This window comes from Mus caroli, unplaced genomic scaffold (assembly GCF_978045245.1).
Source record: "Mus caroli unplaced genomic scaffold, Mus_caroli_1 scaffold_12, whole genome shotgun sequence".
In the NCBI taxonomy this organism is placed as follows: Eukaryota; Metazoa; Chordata; class Mammalia; order Rodentia; family Muridae; genus Mus; species Mus caroli.
The window spans coordinates 52,815,788-52,835,691 of record NW_028227267.1 but is presented as its reverse complement, the minus strand read 5'-3'; the positions used below and the strand labels follow the sequence as shown (position 1 = coordinate 52,835,691).

General features: G+C 44.1%; 1 protein-coding gene and 1 pseudogene across 1 annotated transcript in view; both read left to right on the top strand.

Moving 5' to 3' along the window:
* The first annotated feature begins 2,257 nt into the window (after positions 1-2,257).
* On the top strand, positions 2,258-2,659 carry LOC110309901 (ATP synthase F(0) complex subunit C1, mitochondrial pseudogene; annotated as a pseudogene).
* A 7,938-nt stretch (positions 2,660-10,597) lies between these two features.
* The window catches only part of Pspc1 (paraspeckle component 1), a 56,561-nt gene continuing 47,254 nt past the window's right edge, over positions 10,598-19,904 (top strand). The window contains exons 1-2 of the mRNA XM_021181553.3: positions 10,598-11,138; positions 17,117-17,418. Coding sequence (XP_021037212.1) covers positions 10,770-11,138; positions 17,117-17,418 — 671 coding nt within the window. The 5' untranslated portion in view covers positions 10,598-10,769. The remainder of the gene's footprint in view (positions 11,139-17,116; positions 17,419-19,904) is intronic.

Below are 19,904 nucleotides of genomic sequence, written 5' to 3'. Positions count from 1 at the left end.
CCCCCTACACACACACACACACACCATACCCCACTCCTGGAATTTGCAATATGGGAGGGAAACAATATTGACACCATGTATTTAATTATAAAACTTTTTTTTTTTTTAATATGAGGCCTCACTGTGTAGCCCTGACTAGTCTAGAACTTAATATGAAGATCAGACTGGCCTCAATCTCTCAAAGAGCTCTCTGCCTCTTCTTCATAGGAATATTGGAATTAAAGGCTTGTGCTGTTATACTGCTACACCTTTATTTTTTTAAAGATCTTATTTATTTAATGTATGTGAGTACACTGTATCTGTCTTCAGACACACCAGAAGAGGGCATCAGATCCCATTACAGATGGTTGTGAGCCACCATGTACTTGCTGGGAATTGAACTCAGGACCTCCGGAAGAGTAGACAGTGTTTTTAAAAATGTATTAATTATATGTAAGTACACTGTAGCTGTTTTCAGACATATCAGAAGAGGACATCAGATCGCATCACAGATGGTTCTGAGCCACCACGTGGTTGCTGGGATTTGGACTCAGGACCCTGGGAAGAGCAGTCAGTGCTCTTAACTGCTGAGCCATCTCTACAGCCCCCTAAAAACATTTTTTAAATTATGTGTTCCACATGCTTGCAGATGCCCTTGGAGGCCAGAAGATGTCATCAACCTGGAAGTGGAGTATCTGGAGATGCCCAGTATGTATGGATCATGTAAATAGAGCCTAAGTTCTCTACCAGGGTAGCAAATGCCCTTAACTACTCTATCCACCCCCACATAAAACAAACCACAAATATTTATTTGTTTGGTTTTTTTCGAGACAGGGTTTCTCTGTAGCTTTGGCTGTCTTGGAAATATGTATTAAGGCATGTGGGATTGTGTTACCAGACAAACATAGGACTGACAAGGTTTTGTGAGCTCACTCTCAAAGACCTGAGACCAGTAGGAGTGGAGCCACTCCCTATCTGCCACTGTACCTGCTCTGGGACATGTAAACCATGACACCACTGAGAGGACCACAGTCAGTCACATAAAGTAGCACCTGGAGTTCTCCATGCTCATGAGGTATCGAGCAAGCCTTCATCCAGTGAGCTTCCATTCCTGGGTATTCCACCACAAAAGATATATAATCCCTGGTTCACTCCAAATAATGTGTATGCATTTATATCTACCATCAAATAAACCAGTGTGAACAAGCAAGAACCATCTCAGAGAACTGCTTCATTAAGGATCACAGCAGGGCCAAGCAGTGGTAGTGCATGCCTTTAAGCCTAGCAGAGGCAGCTGGATTTCTGAGTTTGAGACTAGCCTAGTCTACAGAGTGAGTTCCAGGTCAGCCAGGGCTACACAGAGAAACCCTGTCTCAAAAAAAAAAAAAAAAAAAAAAAAAAAAAAAAAAAAAAAAACAAAACAAAAAACAAAAAAACAAAAAAGAAAGGAAAAAACAAATAAACAAAAAACCAAGCAAATGAAATAAAACCCACTTCTGATGTTCCTTGAACAAAAGGTTGGCTAGTCTCACCTAATCACTGTTCTCTAGGCCCCAATCTGCCAGCCAGCCAGTCAGAGAGACAGACTGTCTGTCTGTCTGCCTGGAGCTGGAGGTACAGGTAGTTGTGAGCTTCTGGTTTGCCTGCAAGAAGAGGGAGGTCAAGGGCTGGAGAGATGGCTCAGTGGGTAAGAGCACTGACTGCTCTTCCAGAGGTCTGAGTTCAATTCCCAGCAACCACATGGTGGCTCACAACCATCTGTAATGGGATCCGATGCCCTCTTCTGGAGTGTCTGAAGACAGCTACAGTGTACTGAAAGAAGGAAAGAAAGAAAGAACGAACGAACGAAAAGAAAAGAATAAGGAGGTGAGAGGAAAACTTGAAGTCAGTTTTACCAGGAATTGCAGTTCATTGAACTCTATAAAGACAAGAGCCTGTTGACAGTTGGACAGGAAAATCAACTGAATACAAGCACCTATGCAACCCTTTCTTTCTGGGAGGAGCACAAGAAGTACCACAATGCTTGGGTCAGCTTCTCAGAGTTCTCTAAGAAGTGCTTAGAGAGGTAGGACCCCCATGTCTGTATAAGAAAAGGGAAAAGTCACACGTGCAGTGGTGCAAGCCTTTTATCCCAGCATTTGAGGCAGAGGCAGGTGGATCCCTGTTAGTTCGAGGCCAGCCTGATTTAGAAAGCAAGTTCCAGGAAATCCACAGCTACATGGAGAAACCCTGTCTCAAAACAACAAATAACAGGACCAAGGTTTTCCCAGATTGAAAAATGCAGACCACCAAGGCACTGGTCATTTCTCCAGTTCTGATCAGCTCCTGTACCAATCAGGCCTGTGTCTGTCTCCCTCCTGAGTGCACCAGAGGACCCATCTAAACAGCCTGCCTGCAGCAGTTCTCTCTCCAGGTGGCCAGACAGGAATTCCAGACCAGTGTTATCCCCACCCTGGGACATTGACACAGCAGCCAAGTTTATTGGTGCTGGGGCCGCCTGAGTTGGTGTGGCTGAATAAGGGGCTGGCACTGGCACAGTGTTTGGTAGCTTGATTATTGGCTATGCCAGGAACCCAACTCTCAAGCAGCAACTCTTCTCCTATGCCATGCTGGGTTTTGCCCTGAGGCCATGGGACTCTTCTGTTTGATGGTCGCCTTCCTCATCCTCTTTGCCATGTGAGACTCCATGGGGTCACCCAGCCATCCCTACTGCTTTAAATCCATGCCAGTCCTGGTGCTGGAGTGTATTGAGCTTTACCATTAAACAAGAAAGTTTCTCTAGCCGGGCGTGGTGGCGCACGCCTTTAATCCCAGCACTCCGGAGGCATAGACAGGCGGATTTCTGAGTTCGAGGCCAGCCTGGTCTACAAAGTGAGTTCCAGGACAGCCAGGGCTATACAAAGAAACCCTATCTCGAAAAAAAAAAGAAAGAAAGAAAAGAAAAGAAAAGAAAAAAAAAATAAAATAAAAATAGAAAAATAATAAAGAAAGTTTCTCTAAAACACCACAAACAACAACTAAAAAGCAAAGCAAGTTCCAGGATATCCAGAGCTACATAAAGAAACCCTGTCTCAAAACAAAACAAAACAAAACAAAGGCTTACTTAGGTCTTCTTGTTCTCTTCTGAGTATTGCCCCAACATCAAAGAAGAACATCTTGGCTAATCTATTGCTGCTATTGTGAAAAACCTGGGAGAGATCTGTGTTGTGTGACAGTTTTCTTTTTTCTTTTCTTTCTTTTTTTTTTTTTTTTTTGTTTTGTTTTGTTTTGTTTTTCGAGACAGGGTTTCTCTGTGTAGTCCTGGCTGTCCTGGAACTCACTCTGTAGACCAGGCTGGCCTTGAACTCAGAAATTGCCTGCCTCTGCCTACCAAGTGCTGGGATTAAAGGCGTGCGCCACCACTGCCCCGCTTGTAAAATTTGTTTTTAAATTGTATGTTGTCTTTATGTATAGCTCACACACTACTGATGTGGCTTTGGATAGCGCTATTCTGGTGGTACTAACTGAACCACTAACCTTGCCTGGTGCAGTCTGGGGGTTGTAAATTGGCATGAAGATTTAAAGCAGGGAGGCTGGAGAGATGGCTCAGCGGTTAAGAGCGCCCACTGTTCTTCTGAAGGTCATGAGTTCAAATCCCAGCAACCACATGATGGCTCACAACCATCTGTAATGAGATCTGATGCCCTCTTCTGGTGTATCTGAAGACAGCTACAGTGTACGTACATATAATAAATAAATTAATTAAAAGAAAAAGTTCCTTTAAAAAAAATGGGCTGGTGAGATGGCTCAGTGGGTAAGAGCACCGGACTGGAATGTCCAGAGTTCAAATCCCAGCAACCACATGGTGGCTCACAACCATCCGTAATGAGATCTGACTCCCTCTACTGGAGTGTCTGAAGACAGCTACAGTGTATTTACATATAATAAATAAATAAACAAATCTTAAAAAAAAAAAAAAGATTTAAAGCAGGTCCTTGATGGTGCACAAGACAAATTAATTATATCTATAGATAGTAGTTTTCCCGCCCCCAGGTTCAATTGTCCTTGATGCAGCTTATATGAAAATAATTATTGTTCTATAGTCATAAAAATTGCAACTGTTTTTTGTCATTATTCTGAATGCTTCTAAGTAAACAATGTTATCTATCTATCTATCTATTTATTGAGGCAGGGCTTCTCTGTAATTCTGGCCATCCTGAAATTTTTTTCTGTAGTCCTGGCTGACCTCAAACTCATATATCCACCTGCCTCTGTCTCCCAAGAGCTGGGATTTTTTTTTTTTTTTTTAGTTTTTCAAGACAGGATTTCTCTCTGTGGCCCTGGTTATCCTGGAACTCACTCTGTAGACCAGGCTGTCCTGGAACTCAGAAATTTCTGCCTCTGCCTCTGCCTCTGCCTCTGCCTCTGCCTCTGCCTCTGCCTCTGCCTCTGCCTCTGCCTCTGCCTCTGCCTCTGCCTCTGCCTCTGCCTCTGCCTCTGCCTCTGCCTCTGCCTCTGCCTCTGCCTCTGCCTCTGCCTCTGCCTCTGCCTCTGCCTCTGCCTCTGCCTCTGCCTCTGCCTCTGCCTCTGCCTCTGCCTCTGCCTCTGCCTCTGCCTCTGCCTCTGCCTCTGCCTCTGCCTCTGCCTCTGCCTCTGCCTCTGCCTCTGCCTCTGCCTCTGCCTCTGCCTCTGCCTCTGCCTCTGCCTCTGCCTCTGCCTCTGCCTCTGCCTCCTCTGCCGCCTCTGCCTCTGCCTCTGCCTCTGCCTCTGCCTCTGCCTCTGCCTCTGCCTCTGCCTCTGCCTCTGCCTCCTCTGCCGCCTCTGCCTCTGCCTCTGCCTCTGCCTCTGCCTCTGCCTCTGCCTCTGCCTCTGCCTCTGCCTCTGCCTCTGCCTCTGCCTCTGCCTCTGCCTCTGCCTCTGCCTCTGCCTCTGCCGCCTCTGCCTCTGCCTCTGCCTCCTCTGCCGCCTCTGCCTCTGCCTCTGCCTCTGCCTCTGCCTCTGCCTCTGCCTCTGCCTCTGCCTCTGCCTCTGCCTCTGCCTCTGCCTCTGCCTCTACCTCCCAAGTGCTGGGATTAAAGGCATTCGCCACCACTAAATGCTGGGATTTTTAAAAGTGTGTGCTAACATCACCCAGTTTGTTTCTTTGTCTTTTAAAAGTACAATGGCCAGGGTTTGGCGATTTAGCTCAGTGGTAGAGTGCTTGCCTAGAAAGCACAAGGCTGTGGGGTTCATTCCTCAGCTCCAGCGGTGTGTGTGTGTGTGTGTGTGTGTGTGCGCGCGCGCGTGTGTGTGTATGTGAGAGAGAGAGAGAGAGAGAGAGAGAGAGAGAGAGAGAGAGAGAGAGACAAAATAGTACCAGGTAACAAAAAGTACCAGGGACTGGGGCTGGGGCTGGGTAGGTGTCTCAGTGGTTAAGAGCACTAGCTGCTCTTCCAGAGGACCTGGGTTCAATTCCCAGAACCTGCATGGTTGTCAACAACCTTGTAACTCCAGTTCCAGAGGATCTGACATTCTCTTCTATCCTCCTTGAGCACCAAGCATACCAGTGGTGCAATGACACACATGCACACCTAAAAATAAATAACTTCCTAAGAGTTTTCAAGCACCCCAGACTTAGTGAATTAAACCTAGAAGTCCGCTCCTCAGTGCTGGAGGCTCAGAGTGCAGGTTAGGTTGTGAGCAGGGTTGCTTTATTCTAAAACCACTTCCTGCTGTGCAGATGGCTGACTTCTCTGCTTATCCATGTCTTTATCTTTTCTCCTTATAATGACATTAGTTATGTTGATCTTACCTCCATCCTTTTGATTTTATTTAATTTTTTTTGTTTTTAAAGAATTATTAGCCACATACTGGTGGTGCATGCCTTTAGTCCCAGCACATGGGAGGCAGAGGCAGGCGGATTTCTGAGTTCGAGGCCAGCCTGGTCTACAGAGTGAGTTCCAGGACAGCCAGGGCTACACAGAGAAACCCTGTCTCAAAAAACAAAAACAACAACAACAACAACAAAGAATTATTTAAATGAGTACAGTGTTGCTCTCTTCGGACACACTAGAAAAGGGCATCAGATTCTGTTACAGATACTTGTGAGCCACCATATGGTTGCTGGGAATTGAACTCAGGACCTCTGGAAGAGCAGTTGGTGCACTTAATCACTGAGCCATCTCCCCAGCCTGACTTTATTTAATCTTAATTCTCTCTTTAGAGACCCTCTTTCCATATATGGTCACATACTGATGGGATGGAGCTAGTGATTTTGAGTAAATGTATTGCCTAATAGGGCAAGGGCAGAACCAGGAATATGTCTGAAAGCACAATAGTCATTATTAGACAATAATTAGTACCTAGCAGAAGATGAGTTAGCATAGAATGGATGGGATGTCTTTTTAAGTTTTGTTTTGTTTTGTTTCTTTTTCCTGAGACAGGGTTTCTCTGTGTAGCTCTGGCTGCCCTGGAACTCACTCTATAGACCAGGCTGACCTCGAAGTCAGAAATCTGCCTGCCTCTGCCTCCTGAGTGCTGGGATTAAAGATGTGCACCACCAAGCCTGGCTCGGGACATCTTTTTAAACAACAGTTTATTATTTATGTATATTTGTAGGCATGTGCCTACAAAGGTTTATATGCACTATATGTATGCAGGTGCCCAAGGGGACAGAAGAGAACTTCAGGTTCCCTGGAACTGGAGCTAAAGTGATTGTAGTCACCCTGTTGATGCTTAGAACTAAACTGAGTCCTCTGCCAGAGCAGTAAGTGCTCTTAACCCTGGAGCCATCTCTTCAACCTGGGATAACGTTGCAAGATAGAACCAAAACTATTGGCTGGGTGGATCCTGAGTATGTGTTTTTAAATTTTTATTTATTTATTTATTTATTTTACTTTATTTTATTTTTTAAGGCTTCAATATGAACCTTGCACTGTTGGTTTCATGATGTGAATGAAAGATAGTGCCTCCGTGCGAAGTGGAAAGGACTGGATGAGCATTGTGTGGGACAGCTAAGAGCCTTGGTCTGAACAGGATGTTTTGTGGGGATTGAGAGTGTTAGTTTGAGACAGGGTCTTATGTAGTCCTTGAACTTGCCAGGAAGCACAGGATGACTTTGAATTGATCCTTCAACCTCCAGTTCCAAGTGCTGGGATTGCAGGCACTCACTGTCACAGCCAGCTTTAGACACGATAAGCTGGACATTGCTTATTTGCCATCTAGGTGAACAACAGCTCCAGAACAGATGAAGAATTGCTCAGTTTAGATCAGGTAGATCAACTGCCCGAACAAAGAACAAGGCAAAAGGATGTAACTAATAGCCATAGAGAAAACATTTTATTCATGGGAACAGGAAGAGAAGAGTGGGAGGCTGCACTGGGGAGTAGGCTGATCCTTGTGCTAATGAGGTAGCTTTAGCCTGGTTATCTGTCCTTTCTTCAGTGGAAAAAAAATATAGAGTGGATGTTATCAGCTGCAAGTGAGGGCAGGGAGAAGTGTTGCTCTGAGGAAGAAGATAACTGTGTAGACCAGTTTATTTAGGAAAGAAGGAAAGGATATATGCATTCTGGCCTCACACGATACTTGTATTAATAGATATCATACAGATTAAGGGAGGAAAAGAGCTAGACAAAGAGAGAATGATGTTGGAATGAACTTTTGTGACTTAGAACTTTTGTCAAAGGAAAAAGGAAACAGGTGGTCTAAAAGTTGAGAAACAGCAGGGCAGTGGTGGGATACGCGTTTGATCCCAGCACTTGGGAGGCAGAGGCAGGCAGATTTCTGAGTTCAAGGCCATCCTGGTCTACAAAGTGAGTTCCAGGACAGCCAGGGCTACACAGAGAAACCCTGTCTAGAAAAACCAAAATAAATAAATAAATAAATAAATAAATAAAAATAAAAGTTGAGAAATGACATATTTTCACATGTAAGTTCTGTGACATTAAATATAAAAAAAAATCTATTTGTAAATTATTATTATTATTATTTTGAGACAGGATTTCTCTGTGTAACCCTGGCTGTTCTGGAACTCAGAGATCCACCTTCCTCTGCCTCCCAAGAGCTATGATTAAACATATGTGTCTCCACCTCCCTGCTAATTTATCTTTGTATCTTTTTCTCTTGTCATCCATGTTTGCTGTACATGTGTTCTTCTTATTTCAGCCTGTCAAATGCTGATTACAGATGGGCAATCTGCAGTCACACCCAGGAGTTTCTAGAGAGATAGAAGCATTCCTCACAGCAGACCAGCTGCAATTAAAGCAGATGACTGCAGGACAATCAGGAAACAATGAGGCTGGAGGATTTTGCTGATAGTTTCTAAAGACTCAGTTCACTGAAGGCTTTGGAGCAACTGGAAGGGATGGTGGAACTGGAGCAGACTGAGGAATGTCAGGGGTAGTTGGGGGATGCCAGAAGAGAGCATCAGATTCCTTTATAGATGGTTGTGAGCCACCATGTGGGTGCTGGGAATTGATCTCAGGGCCTCTGGAAGAGCAGGCAGTGCTTTTTAACTGCTGAGCCATCTTCAGCATTTTTTTTTTTTTACTTAATTTGGATAGTGTGTATCTTCCTGGTTGATTTATTTCATTTTGTATGTTTTTCTTTTTAATTGTATTGAAAGATCCTGACAGAATGTAAAAGGTCCCAGAAGCCCTGAAATTGGCAAGATAGATGTCACTGTTAGCAGAACTAACTTCACTGATTTAGAAAAATAGAGGTGCACAATGCTCTGGCCACTCCTTGAACCCATGTGTCTGCCAGTGTTTTGACCGTTCCTTGAACCCATGTGTGTGCCCACTGATGAAGCCCATTGCCAGGTGTTTGTGACATTGGTTGCTGAGAAAGAGTCAGAAAATCTCCCCAGCAACCACAGCCCGGCCAATCCTGAGTTGCTACACCTGCACCAGACTCTTTCCTTGTACCCCTCCCATACCCATTTCTTGAGAATAGACATTATTTAGATCTGGAAATCCCCTACTCCACCCCCCTCCTTTCTCCCCTGAGGGCCTATAAAAACTGGGACCTCTTTCCCCTCAAGGTCGACTCCTCTACCCCTGCTTGGGATATGAGTTGTCCCCAGAGCTCTGGCTTTCCCGGAATAAAGCCTCATGTGGTTTGCATCAAGCTTGGTCTATCGTGAGTTCTTGGGTGTCTGCTATTGTCCTGAGGCCTGAGTGAGGTGCTCCTCTGGGAGTCTATCAATACTTAAGCCTGGTGTCTGGTCCATAGGAGTTCATGGTCTGTCTGTATTAATTTTATAATCTATTTCAGGAAATTCTACTCTAAAGTTAATAATCTACAACACAGCCAGGGTGGTGTGAACCTTTAAACACAGCTCTTGGGAGGCAGAGGCAGTGGGGCAGAGATAACACAGGCAGGAGGATCTCTATGAGTTTAAGGCCAGCTTTGTTTAGGTAGAGAGTTCCAGGACTGCCTGGGCTACATAGACTAAACCAAGCAAAATCATGATTGTTTCAGAAACTTGGATTGTGAGGCTGTGGGGCTCAGCACTGGTGTGTGCAAAGCTCGAGTTCATTTCCCAGCACTGAAAAAAAACAACATTGGATTGCTTAATCAGGAAATATGATTTTTAAGAGCTTTATTATTTTTGTTAGTTTTTTTCTGGCTTCCCAAATGCTAGCTAGGATTACAGGTGTAAGCTACCATACCTGTTAAAAGGTGTTTTTAATTGCCTCGAAAATTTGTTTTATTAAGTGCTGTGTATAAATATGCTCATGCCTTTAATCCCAGCACAGGTGGGTGGATCTCTAAGTTCCAGGACAGCTAGGGCTATACAAAGAAACCCTGTCTCAAGAAAAATGAAAGGAAGCATTTTTTCTATTAATACCACTTTGCTGTGTAGCCCAGGCTGACCTTGAACTGCCTATCTTCCTCCTTAGTCTATTCAGTGCAGATAACATGCAAGTTTTTCTTTTTCTATTCAGTGATAGTTGCCGTAATATTTAAAAGGGCAAATACATTTCCTAAATTATTGTATTTTCACACCGTATTGTACACATATACTTTGTTTCTCATAATATGTTAATTAATATCAGATATTAATCTATATATATTTTGAGCGGATAGACCAGACAGCAGACCAGGCCAAGGTGGTTCCACGCGTGAGAGGTTTATTGTGCAGGGATTGGGGGGCGGCGAAGCGGGTAGAAGGGCAGAGAAGAGGAAAAAGAGAGAAAGAGAGGGGAGAGAAATAGAAGAGAAGGAGGGGGTGATTCCTTCCCGCATTTATATAGAAAGTGAGGGTGGGAACTGAGCCAAGTGGATTGTGGGATTGAGGGTCGTTGTCCAGGCAACGCAGGTCAAGGGTCATATTGTTAGGCCAGGATGGAGTGTACTGGTACTAACACCTCACGCGTAGTGGTTTGACCTACGTGTCCCGGGGCTGAGTCCGGAGGATCGAAAGCTAAGGTCAGCCTCGGATATATATGTCCATACACTTCCAGTTGCATAAAGCAAGAAAACAAAACAACCCTCTCCCCCAATAGTCTGCACTATCTTAGGATGGGATGACCCTAGGAGTGGACTCTCAGGCTCGCCACAGTTTGCGCACGCGCCATGCAAGCAAACGGTTCGCGGGTTGGGATTTGCGCAGGCGCGCCGTGGAGGGGCGGGACTCTTGCCCGCGTCTCTTCCAACTGCAGTTTGAAGCAGCGCCATTTTGAGCATTCGGCCACCGCGGGCGTGATTGCGGGGAGGCTGGGCTTCCCTCCGTTACCTGGCTTTCCTTGCTTCGTTTCCATAGATACATGTGGAGACGTGTGTACCTTGACGTCTAGGCCTCATCCAGCATCCCAAGCGAACTTGCTAAGATGATGTTAAGAGGAAATCTGAAGCAAGTACGTATTGAGAAAAACCCGGCTCGTCTTCGCGCCCTGGAGTCGGCGGCTGGAGAGAGCGAACCGGTGGCCGCGGCGGCCATGGCGCTGACGCTGGCCGGCGAGCAGGCGCCGCCACCCGCACCTTCCGAGGAGCACCCGGACGAGGAATTGGGCTTCACCATCGACATCAAGAGTTTCCTCAAGCCGGGCGAGAAGACGTACACGCAGCGCTGCCGCCTCTTCGTGGGTAACCTGCCCACCGACATCACGGAGGAGGACTTCAAGCGCCTCTTTGAGCGCTACGGAGAGCCCAGCGAGGTCTTCATCAACCGCGACCGAGGCTTCGGCTTCATCCGCCTGGTGAGTCTGCGGCGGGGCGCGAGGAAACAACAACAACAAAAAAAGTGCGGGGGCTGCGGTTTGGCGTGAGGGCGCCGCAGGGCTTCTGTCCTGCTGGTCGCCGGTCGCCGGGGGCTCACTTCGGGAGCGCGCTGCTATCGCAGGGGGCGGGGTCAAGGAGGACCAGCGGCGTTTGGGTGGACAGTCTTGCGCGACAAAATTTTGTTGTCACGGAGGTGAATTGGGGATGAACTTGAGGAATTTCAGCAGCAGACTTGTTCCCTTACCAGAATGATCCACAGCTTCCTTTTGCTTTCAAGGGGATGTGTCGAGTGGTGTAGCTCTGTGGCAGAACCTGGCCTAGCATTAGCATGCTCAAGGCCCAGGGTTCCTTCTCCTGCATCTAGCAAGTATTCGCCCTCTGTCTCTGCATTGCGTGCTGTCTACGCTAAGCCATCCAGGTCTGCAAACTCCTGAGAGTAATTGGGGGCAAGGGTGGGTGCTACCGTGTATTTGACTTATCTTAGCATTAAAATATTATCCTATACCCTCTTAAATTTAAGTAAAGAAAAAAAATCCAATTAGGTAAAAAAAAAAATATGCCTAGTTTATCAGCTTGAAGCACTATTTATTCATTCATTCATTCATTATTTATTTATTTATTTTGGGTTTTTCCAGACAGGGTTTCTCTATATAGCCCTGGCTGTCATGGAACTCACTCTGTAAACTAGGCTGGCCTCAGACTCAGTCATACCTGCTTGTCCCTGCCGAGCTCTGACGTTAAAGGCCCACCTGCGCTACCACCACCTAGCTTATGCCTGATAGTTAATTGCAAGTCGTATACATTTTTTTTTTTTCTTTTGTTGTTGTTTTTTCAAGACAGTTTCTCTGTACCCCTGGCTGTCCTGGAACTCACTTTGTAGACTAGGCTGGCCTCGAACTCAGAAATCCGCCTGTCTCTGCCTCCTAAGTGCTGGGATTAAAGGCTTGCGCCACCGCCCAGCAGCAGTCGGTGCTCTTAACCTCTGAGCCATCTCCAGCCCAATGGCACACACTTTTAATTCTAGCTCTGGGGAGGCAGAGGTGGGATGGTCTCTTGTGAGTTCCAGGTCAGTTTGGTCTGCGTAGCAAGTTTCAAGACAGCCAGGACTAAATAGAGAGGCCCTGTCTGAAAAGCAGGATGGGGGTAGGATGGGAGATGTGTTCCTCTAAACCTGGCACCCAGAGTTTTTTTGTGTAGGAATAAAAAGACCTGTTAATTGGAAACTAGTTAACTTACAGAAATTAGTCTTCTTAGGTAATTTTACAGTATAATCTGAATTCTGTGCATAGCAGGTAAATTTATAAATTCTAAGTATTGCTTAAGTCTAATTTTCAATTGGAAATACATATAATTGTATAGTATGTGTGAATATAAATATTGATATACAGTGACTTAATAGGTAGATAGTAGAATGGCTTTAAAACTGATACAAATTTTTTTTAAAATTTTTTTTTGTTATGTATTTTCCTCAATTACATTTCTGATACGAATTTTGCCTGGTTTGTATTTCTAGAGATTTCCCAACTCCCCTTTTTAAGGGAGACAGGGTGGGTGCGTAGCCAGCCTTCATAGTGTTAAGATTAGAGTTGTAACCAATACTCCTCTAGAAGCACTTTTTCTTGTAAAGGTTTATTTATTTATTATATGTAAGTACACTGTAGCTGTCTTCAGGCACCCCAGAAAAGGGCAGACGATCTCATTAAGGATGGTTGCTGGGATTTGAACTCAGGACCTTTGGCAGAACAGTCAGTGCTCTTAACCGCTGAGCCATCTCTCCAGCCCCTAGAAGTACTTTTTAAAAATGTACTATCATCTTGCCAGGTGTTAGTGGTACATGCCTTTAGTCCTAGCACTCGGTCCTAGCAGAGGCAGACAGATTTCTGTGAGCTTGTGGCCAGCCTGCTTTACAGAGTGAGTTCCAGGACAGCCAGGTCTATACAGAAACCATGTCTTGAAAAGTTAAAAAAAAAATGTATTATCAACGTTAAAATACATGTGTTCATATTTTGCCTGCATGTATGTGTCCACTATGTGTAGTGAGTGGATTTTTGGTCCCCTGGTTTCTGTAAAAAATACAGAAATATCATAAGAATGTGCTTTTTAAATCCCAGGTGTGGGGTTATGGGGCTGTCTGTAGCAGCTGACTATGATTTGCCTCCTGCTCTAGGAAAGCATAGTTTTGTGAGCTGCAGATAGTTTCTAGGATTGTGTGATATTTGGAATTCTGGGATCGTCTCCGAGGGTATATAAATACTAGAACCCTGCAGGCGGGGATTGTAGGTGTTGGCTGTTCATGGGGGTTGGCTGTGGTTTATTAGTGGTTGGAAGAAACCAAAGAAGAAAGAAATTAGGTTTAGGACTTTCTCTCTCCCCCTCTAGTCTTTCTTTCCTATCTAGTGGTAGGTTGTGAACCCAGGGAGATAAAAGGTGGGGAAAAAGAAGAACCCACAATGTAGCAAAAGCTACAACCATTTGTGTGCCTGGTGCCCATGAGGACAGAAGGAAACATAGGATTCTCTTCAGCTAGAATTATAGATTGTGGCAAGCCATTATGTAGGTGCTGGAACCAAATCCAGATCCCCTGAAAGAGCAACAAGTGCTCCTAACTGCTGGGCTATCTTTTTAGCCCCTAGAAATACTTTTTTTTAAAGCATTTTCTTTACTTATGTGTGCATGTGCATGACAGCATATGTGTAGAGGTCAGATTCAGTCTGCAGGAGTCAGTTCTCTCCTTCCACTGTGTGGACCCAGGGATATAATTTAGGTTGCCAGGCTCCACAGCAAAGCATCTTTTCCTGCTGATCTGTCTCCATAGTTCATAGAAATTCTTTTTATTTGGTAATATTTATTTTTGGAGATGAGGTCTCATTATGTAACCCTGTCTAGCCTACAACACACAGAAATCTGCCTGCCTTTTCCTCCCAAGAATATTGGGACTAAAGATGTCATGTCTAACCTTAATTTGGTAATTTTTAAAAAAGATATTCATTTATTTTATGCATATGAATACACCACCATTGTTCTCTTCAGACACACCTGAAGAGGGCATCAGATCCCATTATAGATGGTTGTGAGCCACCATGTGGTTGCTGGGAATTGAACTCAGGACCTCTGGAAGAGCAGTCAGTGTTCTTAACCGCTGAGCCATCTCTTCAGCCCTATTTTTTTTTCTTTCTTTTTTTTTTTTTTTACATTCATGTGTTAGTAAATGTTTTGGACAAACAATGGTACAAGTATGGAGGTCAGAAGACAACTTGTGGGAGTTGGTTCTGGGGATTGAACCAACCCATGTCATCAGGCTTGGTGGCCTCACCTTTACCTTGTGGGCCATCTTGCTGGCTGATACTGTTATTTTTAAAATTCTTTTTAGATTTATTATTTTAATTTATATGTCTGATGTGTTTTTCTGTGTGTCTGTGCACCACTTGATGCCTGATGACCATGAGGCAGAGTGTTGAACTCCTGGAACTGGAGTTAAGGATGGCCATGAGCCACCGTGTGTGTGTGTGTGTGTGTGTGTGTGTGTGTGTGTGTGTGTGTGTGTGTGTGTGTGTGGAACTGAACCCAAGACCTCTTCAAGAATAGCAAGTGCTCTTAAGTGCTGAGCCAGCTTTCCAGCCTCCTAATTTATTATTATTATTATTATCGAGGCAGGGTCTCAGTATTAACCTTGGTTGTTCTGGAACTGATTATGTAGATCAGGTTGTCCTGGTCACAGAGACTCCCCCGCCCTTTCCTCCCCGCCCTTTCCTCCACGCTGGAATTAACTGTTTGAAGTGGTTTTATTCTGTAGCCTGGGTAGTTTGGAAGTCCCGATCCTTCTGCCTATGCTTCCCAAGTTTGCCATCACATACAGATTGAATAAAGAGGTAGTGTACCCTCGGGGCAGTTTTCATGGGGCAAGCTTTTTTTGGGGGGGGGGCTCTGGCTGTCCTGGAACTTTTTTTTCCCCCAGAGAATTATTATTGTATATGAGTACAGTATAACTGTCTTCAGACACATCAGAAGAGGGCATTGGATCCTATTACAGATAGTTGTGAGCCACCATGTGGTTGCTGGGAGTTGAACTCAGGACCTCTGGTAGAATAGTCAGTTAGCGCTGAGCTATCTCTCCAACTGTCCTGGAACTTGTTCTGTAAACTAGACTAGCTTTGAGTTTGGAGGTCCTCCTGCCTCTGCCTTTAAACCAGTGCTGGGATTAAAGGTGTGTGCTACCTCTGCTCAGTGTATATAAGCCTAAAGAAGCTCTTCATAGTTCTTGGAGCACAATAAATACCATTTCTACTAACTATATCAGTTATTTATTATTATATATACTTATTTTGTACCACAGATGTGAAATCTCTTCAGTAGAAAGGAGTTTCTCTTTGAATTTTTGTTAGATTTATTTATTTGTGTGTGTGGATATGTTTGCATGAGTGTGCATGCACACAGTAGCACACATGTGGAGGTCTAAGAACACCTTTGGGAGTCTGTTCTCTTTTACCTGCTGAGCCATCTTACTGGCCCAGTGTTTGTTTGTTTTGGGAGATAGGGTTTCATTGCAAATCAAGTAACAAGTAGTTTGTGGACTGTAACAGTTCTTATTTTCCTGTGAAGAAGTAAGTGTACATAGGCAATGACAAACTAGAAAATACACTCATTTGTGATAATAGAGAACTTTCTAGCTGTGCACAATAGCAATTGTAGCATTTGTGAGGGAACTGTTCAGGTTTGAATGTATCACTTGCTTTTCAGTACAATGGAGAAACTGCAGTTCATGATTTTGAATTTGACTCCCTCCCATGATAGCAAAAAATACGTAGCCCAGGTAGGTATTTCAGGAGGAGTGATTAACAAGAACTAATGGAAGCCGGGCATGGTGGCGCACGCCTTTAATCCCAGCACTTGGGAGGCAGAGGCAGGCGGATTTCTGAGTTCGAGGCCAGCCTGGTTTACAAAGTGAGTGCCAGGACAGCCAGGGCTACACAGAGAAACCCTGTCTCGAAAAACCAAAAAAAAAAAAAAAAAAAAAAGAACTAATGGTAGTGTTTGCAGATAATGTGGGTAGGCTGACACTAATAATATGCTTTGTTGTAATATCATCCAGGCATAGTAGGTAGCACACACTTGTGTCTCGGCACTTACAAAGCAGAAGCAGGGGTGTCTGTGGGGGTGGGGTAGGGGAAGGACAACGTAAAGGCCAGCCTATGCTGCATGGGGAGATTGTCTCAAAAAACAGCCTATAAATAAATGAACCAACCAACCAGTGTCAAACATTGAGGTATTTGTGAAGAAATACTGTTTTCATGGTAAGAAACTGATACTTAGCCGGGCGTGGTGGCGCACGCCTTTAATCCCAGCACTCGGGAGGCAGAGGCAGGCGGATTTCTGAGTTCGAGGCCAGCCTGGTCTACAGAGGGAGTTCCAGGACAGCCAGGGCGATACAGAGAAACCCTGTCTCGAAAAACCAAAAAAAAAAAAAAGAAACTGATACTTGTTTTTAAAATAATGTTTTTTTGGTTTTTTTTTTGTTTTGTTTTATTTTTTAAGACAGGGTTTTCTCTGTGTAGCCTGGCTGTCCTGGAACTTACTCTGTAGGTCAGGCTGGCATTGAACTTAGAGATCTACCTACCTCTGCCCTGAATGCTTAATGACTGAGGTTTTTTGTTTTTGTTTTTGTTTTTTTGTTTTTTTTGAGACAGGGTTTCTCTGTGTAGTCCTGGCTATCCTGGAACTCACTCTGTAGACCGGACTGGCCTCGAACTCAGAGATCCACCTGCCTCTGCCTCCCAAGTGCTGGGATTAAAGGCGTGCACCTCTATGAATACATAGTAAATCATGTGATGCCAAGGTTAAAGATGAAAGGGACCTTAGTATCTGTTTTTTAGTGATACCCAGTCTTCTTAGAGCCAAACCACTATTTTAATTTTCTTGTAATTCAACTTTTAAAAAATTGACTTTTCCTCCTAAAAAGGAATCCAGAACACTGGCTGAAATTGCAAAAGCAGAGTTGGATGGCACCATACTGAAGAGCAGACCTCTCCGAATTCGATTTGCTACACATGGAGCAGCCCTAACGGTCAAGAACCTTTCTCCAGTTGTTTCCAATGAGCTTCTAGAGCAAGCATTTTCCCAGTTTGGCCCAGTAGAGAAAGCTGTTGTGGTTGTGGATGATCGTGGTAGAGCCACAGGAAAAGGTTTTGTAGAATTTGCAGCGAAACCTCCTGCACGAAAGGCTCTGGAGAGATGTGGTGATGGGGCGTTCTTGCTAACAACGTAAGTTTTAACTCTCTTGTCCTCTGTCCAGTTAAATATGGACTTGTGTTTGTTGGGAATTGTTTGTGTGTGTGTGTGTTTGTTTATTTTTAATTTAAAAAAAAGTATTTATTTATTTATTATATGGAAGTACACTTCAGACACACCAGAAGAGGGTATCTGATCCCCATGACAGATGGTTGTAAGCCACCATGTGGTTGCTGGGATTTGAATTCAGGACCTTTGGAAGAACAGTCAGTGCTCTTAACCGCTGAGCCATCTCTCCAGCCCTTGTTTTTAATTTTATTAATTTTTTTGAGACAAGATCTCTCATAGCTCTTGATGGCCCTGAGCTCACTATAGAGACAGGCTGGTCTCAAACTCAGAGAAACTACCTGCCTCTGGCTAGTGAGCCACAGGGTTTAAAGGTGAGCATGCGCTATTAGGCCTGACTTTTTTATTTTAAAGACAGTTTTTTGTTTTTGAAATCTAGGCTGCAGATGTTGCCTTTGAACTTGCAGCAGTCTTTCTACCTCAGCCTTCTGAGTGCTGGGTTTACACTTAAGTGTGTGCAATTATGTATGGTTTGTTCTGGAATAATATTTGTCCATGTTTGCATAGGATAAGTAGATATTGAATACTCATTTTCATGTGTGTGCTTTTCACTAGAAGTCACATAGAGTAATCCTAAGAAATTGTAGCTTTCTTGGTATAATTTTCTTACATCAAAACCCATCTTGTTTTAAATGTAGAACCCAATGAATTTTTTGGGGGGTATTGAGTCTTATCTTTATAGTCCAGGCTGGCCTGGAACCTTCTTTTTTTTTTTTTTTTTTTTTTTTAAAGATTTATTTATTGATTATATGTAAGTACACTGTAGCTGTCTTCAGACACTCTAGAAGAGGGAGTCAGATCTCTGTTACAGATGGTTGTGAGCCACCATGTGGTTGCTGGGATTTGAACTCTGGACCTTCGGAAGAACAGTCGGGTATTCTTACCCACTGAGCCATCTCACCAGCCCCTGGAACCTTCTTGATTTGTAGCAAACCTTGAGATATAATCCTCCTTTCTTAGCTTCCCAAGCATTAAAAGTGTGTGGTTCCTCGCTGGCTCAATGAAGTATGTTGTTGTTGTTTTGAGACATAGTCTTGCTGTGTAGAGCAGGTTTGCTTCAAACTTTGTATGCAGCTGAGGATGACTTTGAACTCATTCTGATGTGTGTGTTTGTATCATTACAGACGTGTGCTATCACACTCAGCCTGGGAATAGGTTGCTGATTGTTTAACTTCAGGACCTGTCAGACTGTTTCACAAAGTGGTTATCACTTCTGAGTCCCACCAGCAGTGAATGGCAGGCTTTAGTTGTTTTTTTTTTTTTTCTTCGAGACAAGGTTTCTCTGTGTAGCCCTGGCTGTCCTGGAACTCACTTTGTAGACCAGGCTGGCCTCGAACTCAGAAATCTGCCTGCCTCTGCCTCCCAAGTGCTGGGAATAAAGGCTTGCGCCACCACTGCCCGACAGCTTTAGTTGTTCTATAGTTCTATTATAGTCCTACCAACTTCTGTTTCTGGACTTAAATATGTGGACAAATTTCATTGCAGGCTAAATTAGATTTTTTTTTGTGATGACAAAGTTTGAACTTTGGTTTTTTTGGTGTGTGTACTTTTGGCCAGTTATATCAAATACAAACACCCATGAAGTATCTGAAATTTTTCACCCAATTTTTTTTTTTAGTTTGCTTTCATGAATTATATAATCAGTATTGCAAATATTTCTTTTGTTTGTGGCTTGCGTTTTGTTTTCTTTTGATGTAGGGTTTCACTATGTAGTCTCTGTAGACAGGTTAGCCTTGAATTCCCAGAGATCCACTCCTCTCTCTGCCTCCCAAGTAGTGGGATTAAAGATTCAGGCCACCGCACCATGTCCAGCTTGTGGCTTGTGCTTTGAGAAATGTGGGCAGTGCATGGCATGAAATCCAGGGCATTGTATTTGGTAGACAAGCTCTCTACTTGAGCTACATATACATATATGTTTGTATGTGTGTACATGACTTCAGTTTCTCTTGGAGGCTAGAGTTGTCAGGCATTAGATAAATTCTCCTCAGCCTGGAGTTTTAGGCAGTTGTGAACTGCAAATATGGGTACTAGAAGCTGAACTTGTCTCTTCTGCAAAGCCAGGATGTACTCTCTTTTTTTTTTTGGTTTTTTTTTTTTGGTTTTTCGAGACAGGGTTTCTCTGTGTAGCCCTGGCTGTCCTGGAACTCACTTTGTAGACCAGGCTGGCCTCGAACTCAGAAATCTGCCTGCCTCTACCTCCCGAGTGCTGGGATTAAAGGCGTGCGCCACCACGCCCGGCTCAGGATGTACTCTTAACCACACTAGAACAATGGTTCTCAACCTGTGGGTTGATACCTATGGGGGTGTGTATGTCATATATCCGATATTTACATTACAGTTCATAACAGTATCAAAATTATTTAGGAGTAGTAACAATTTTATGCTTGGGGGTC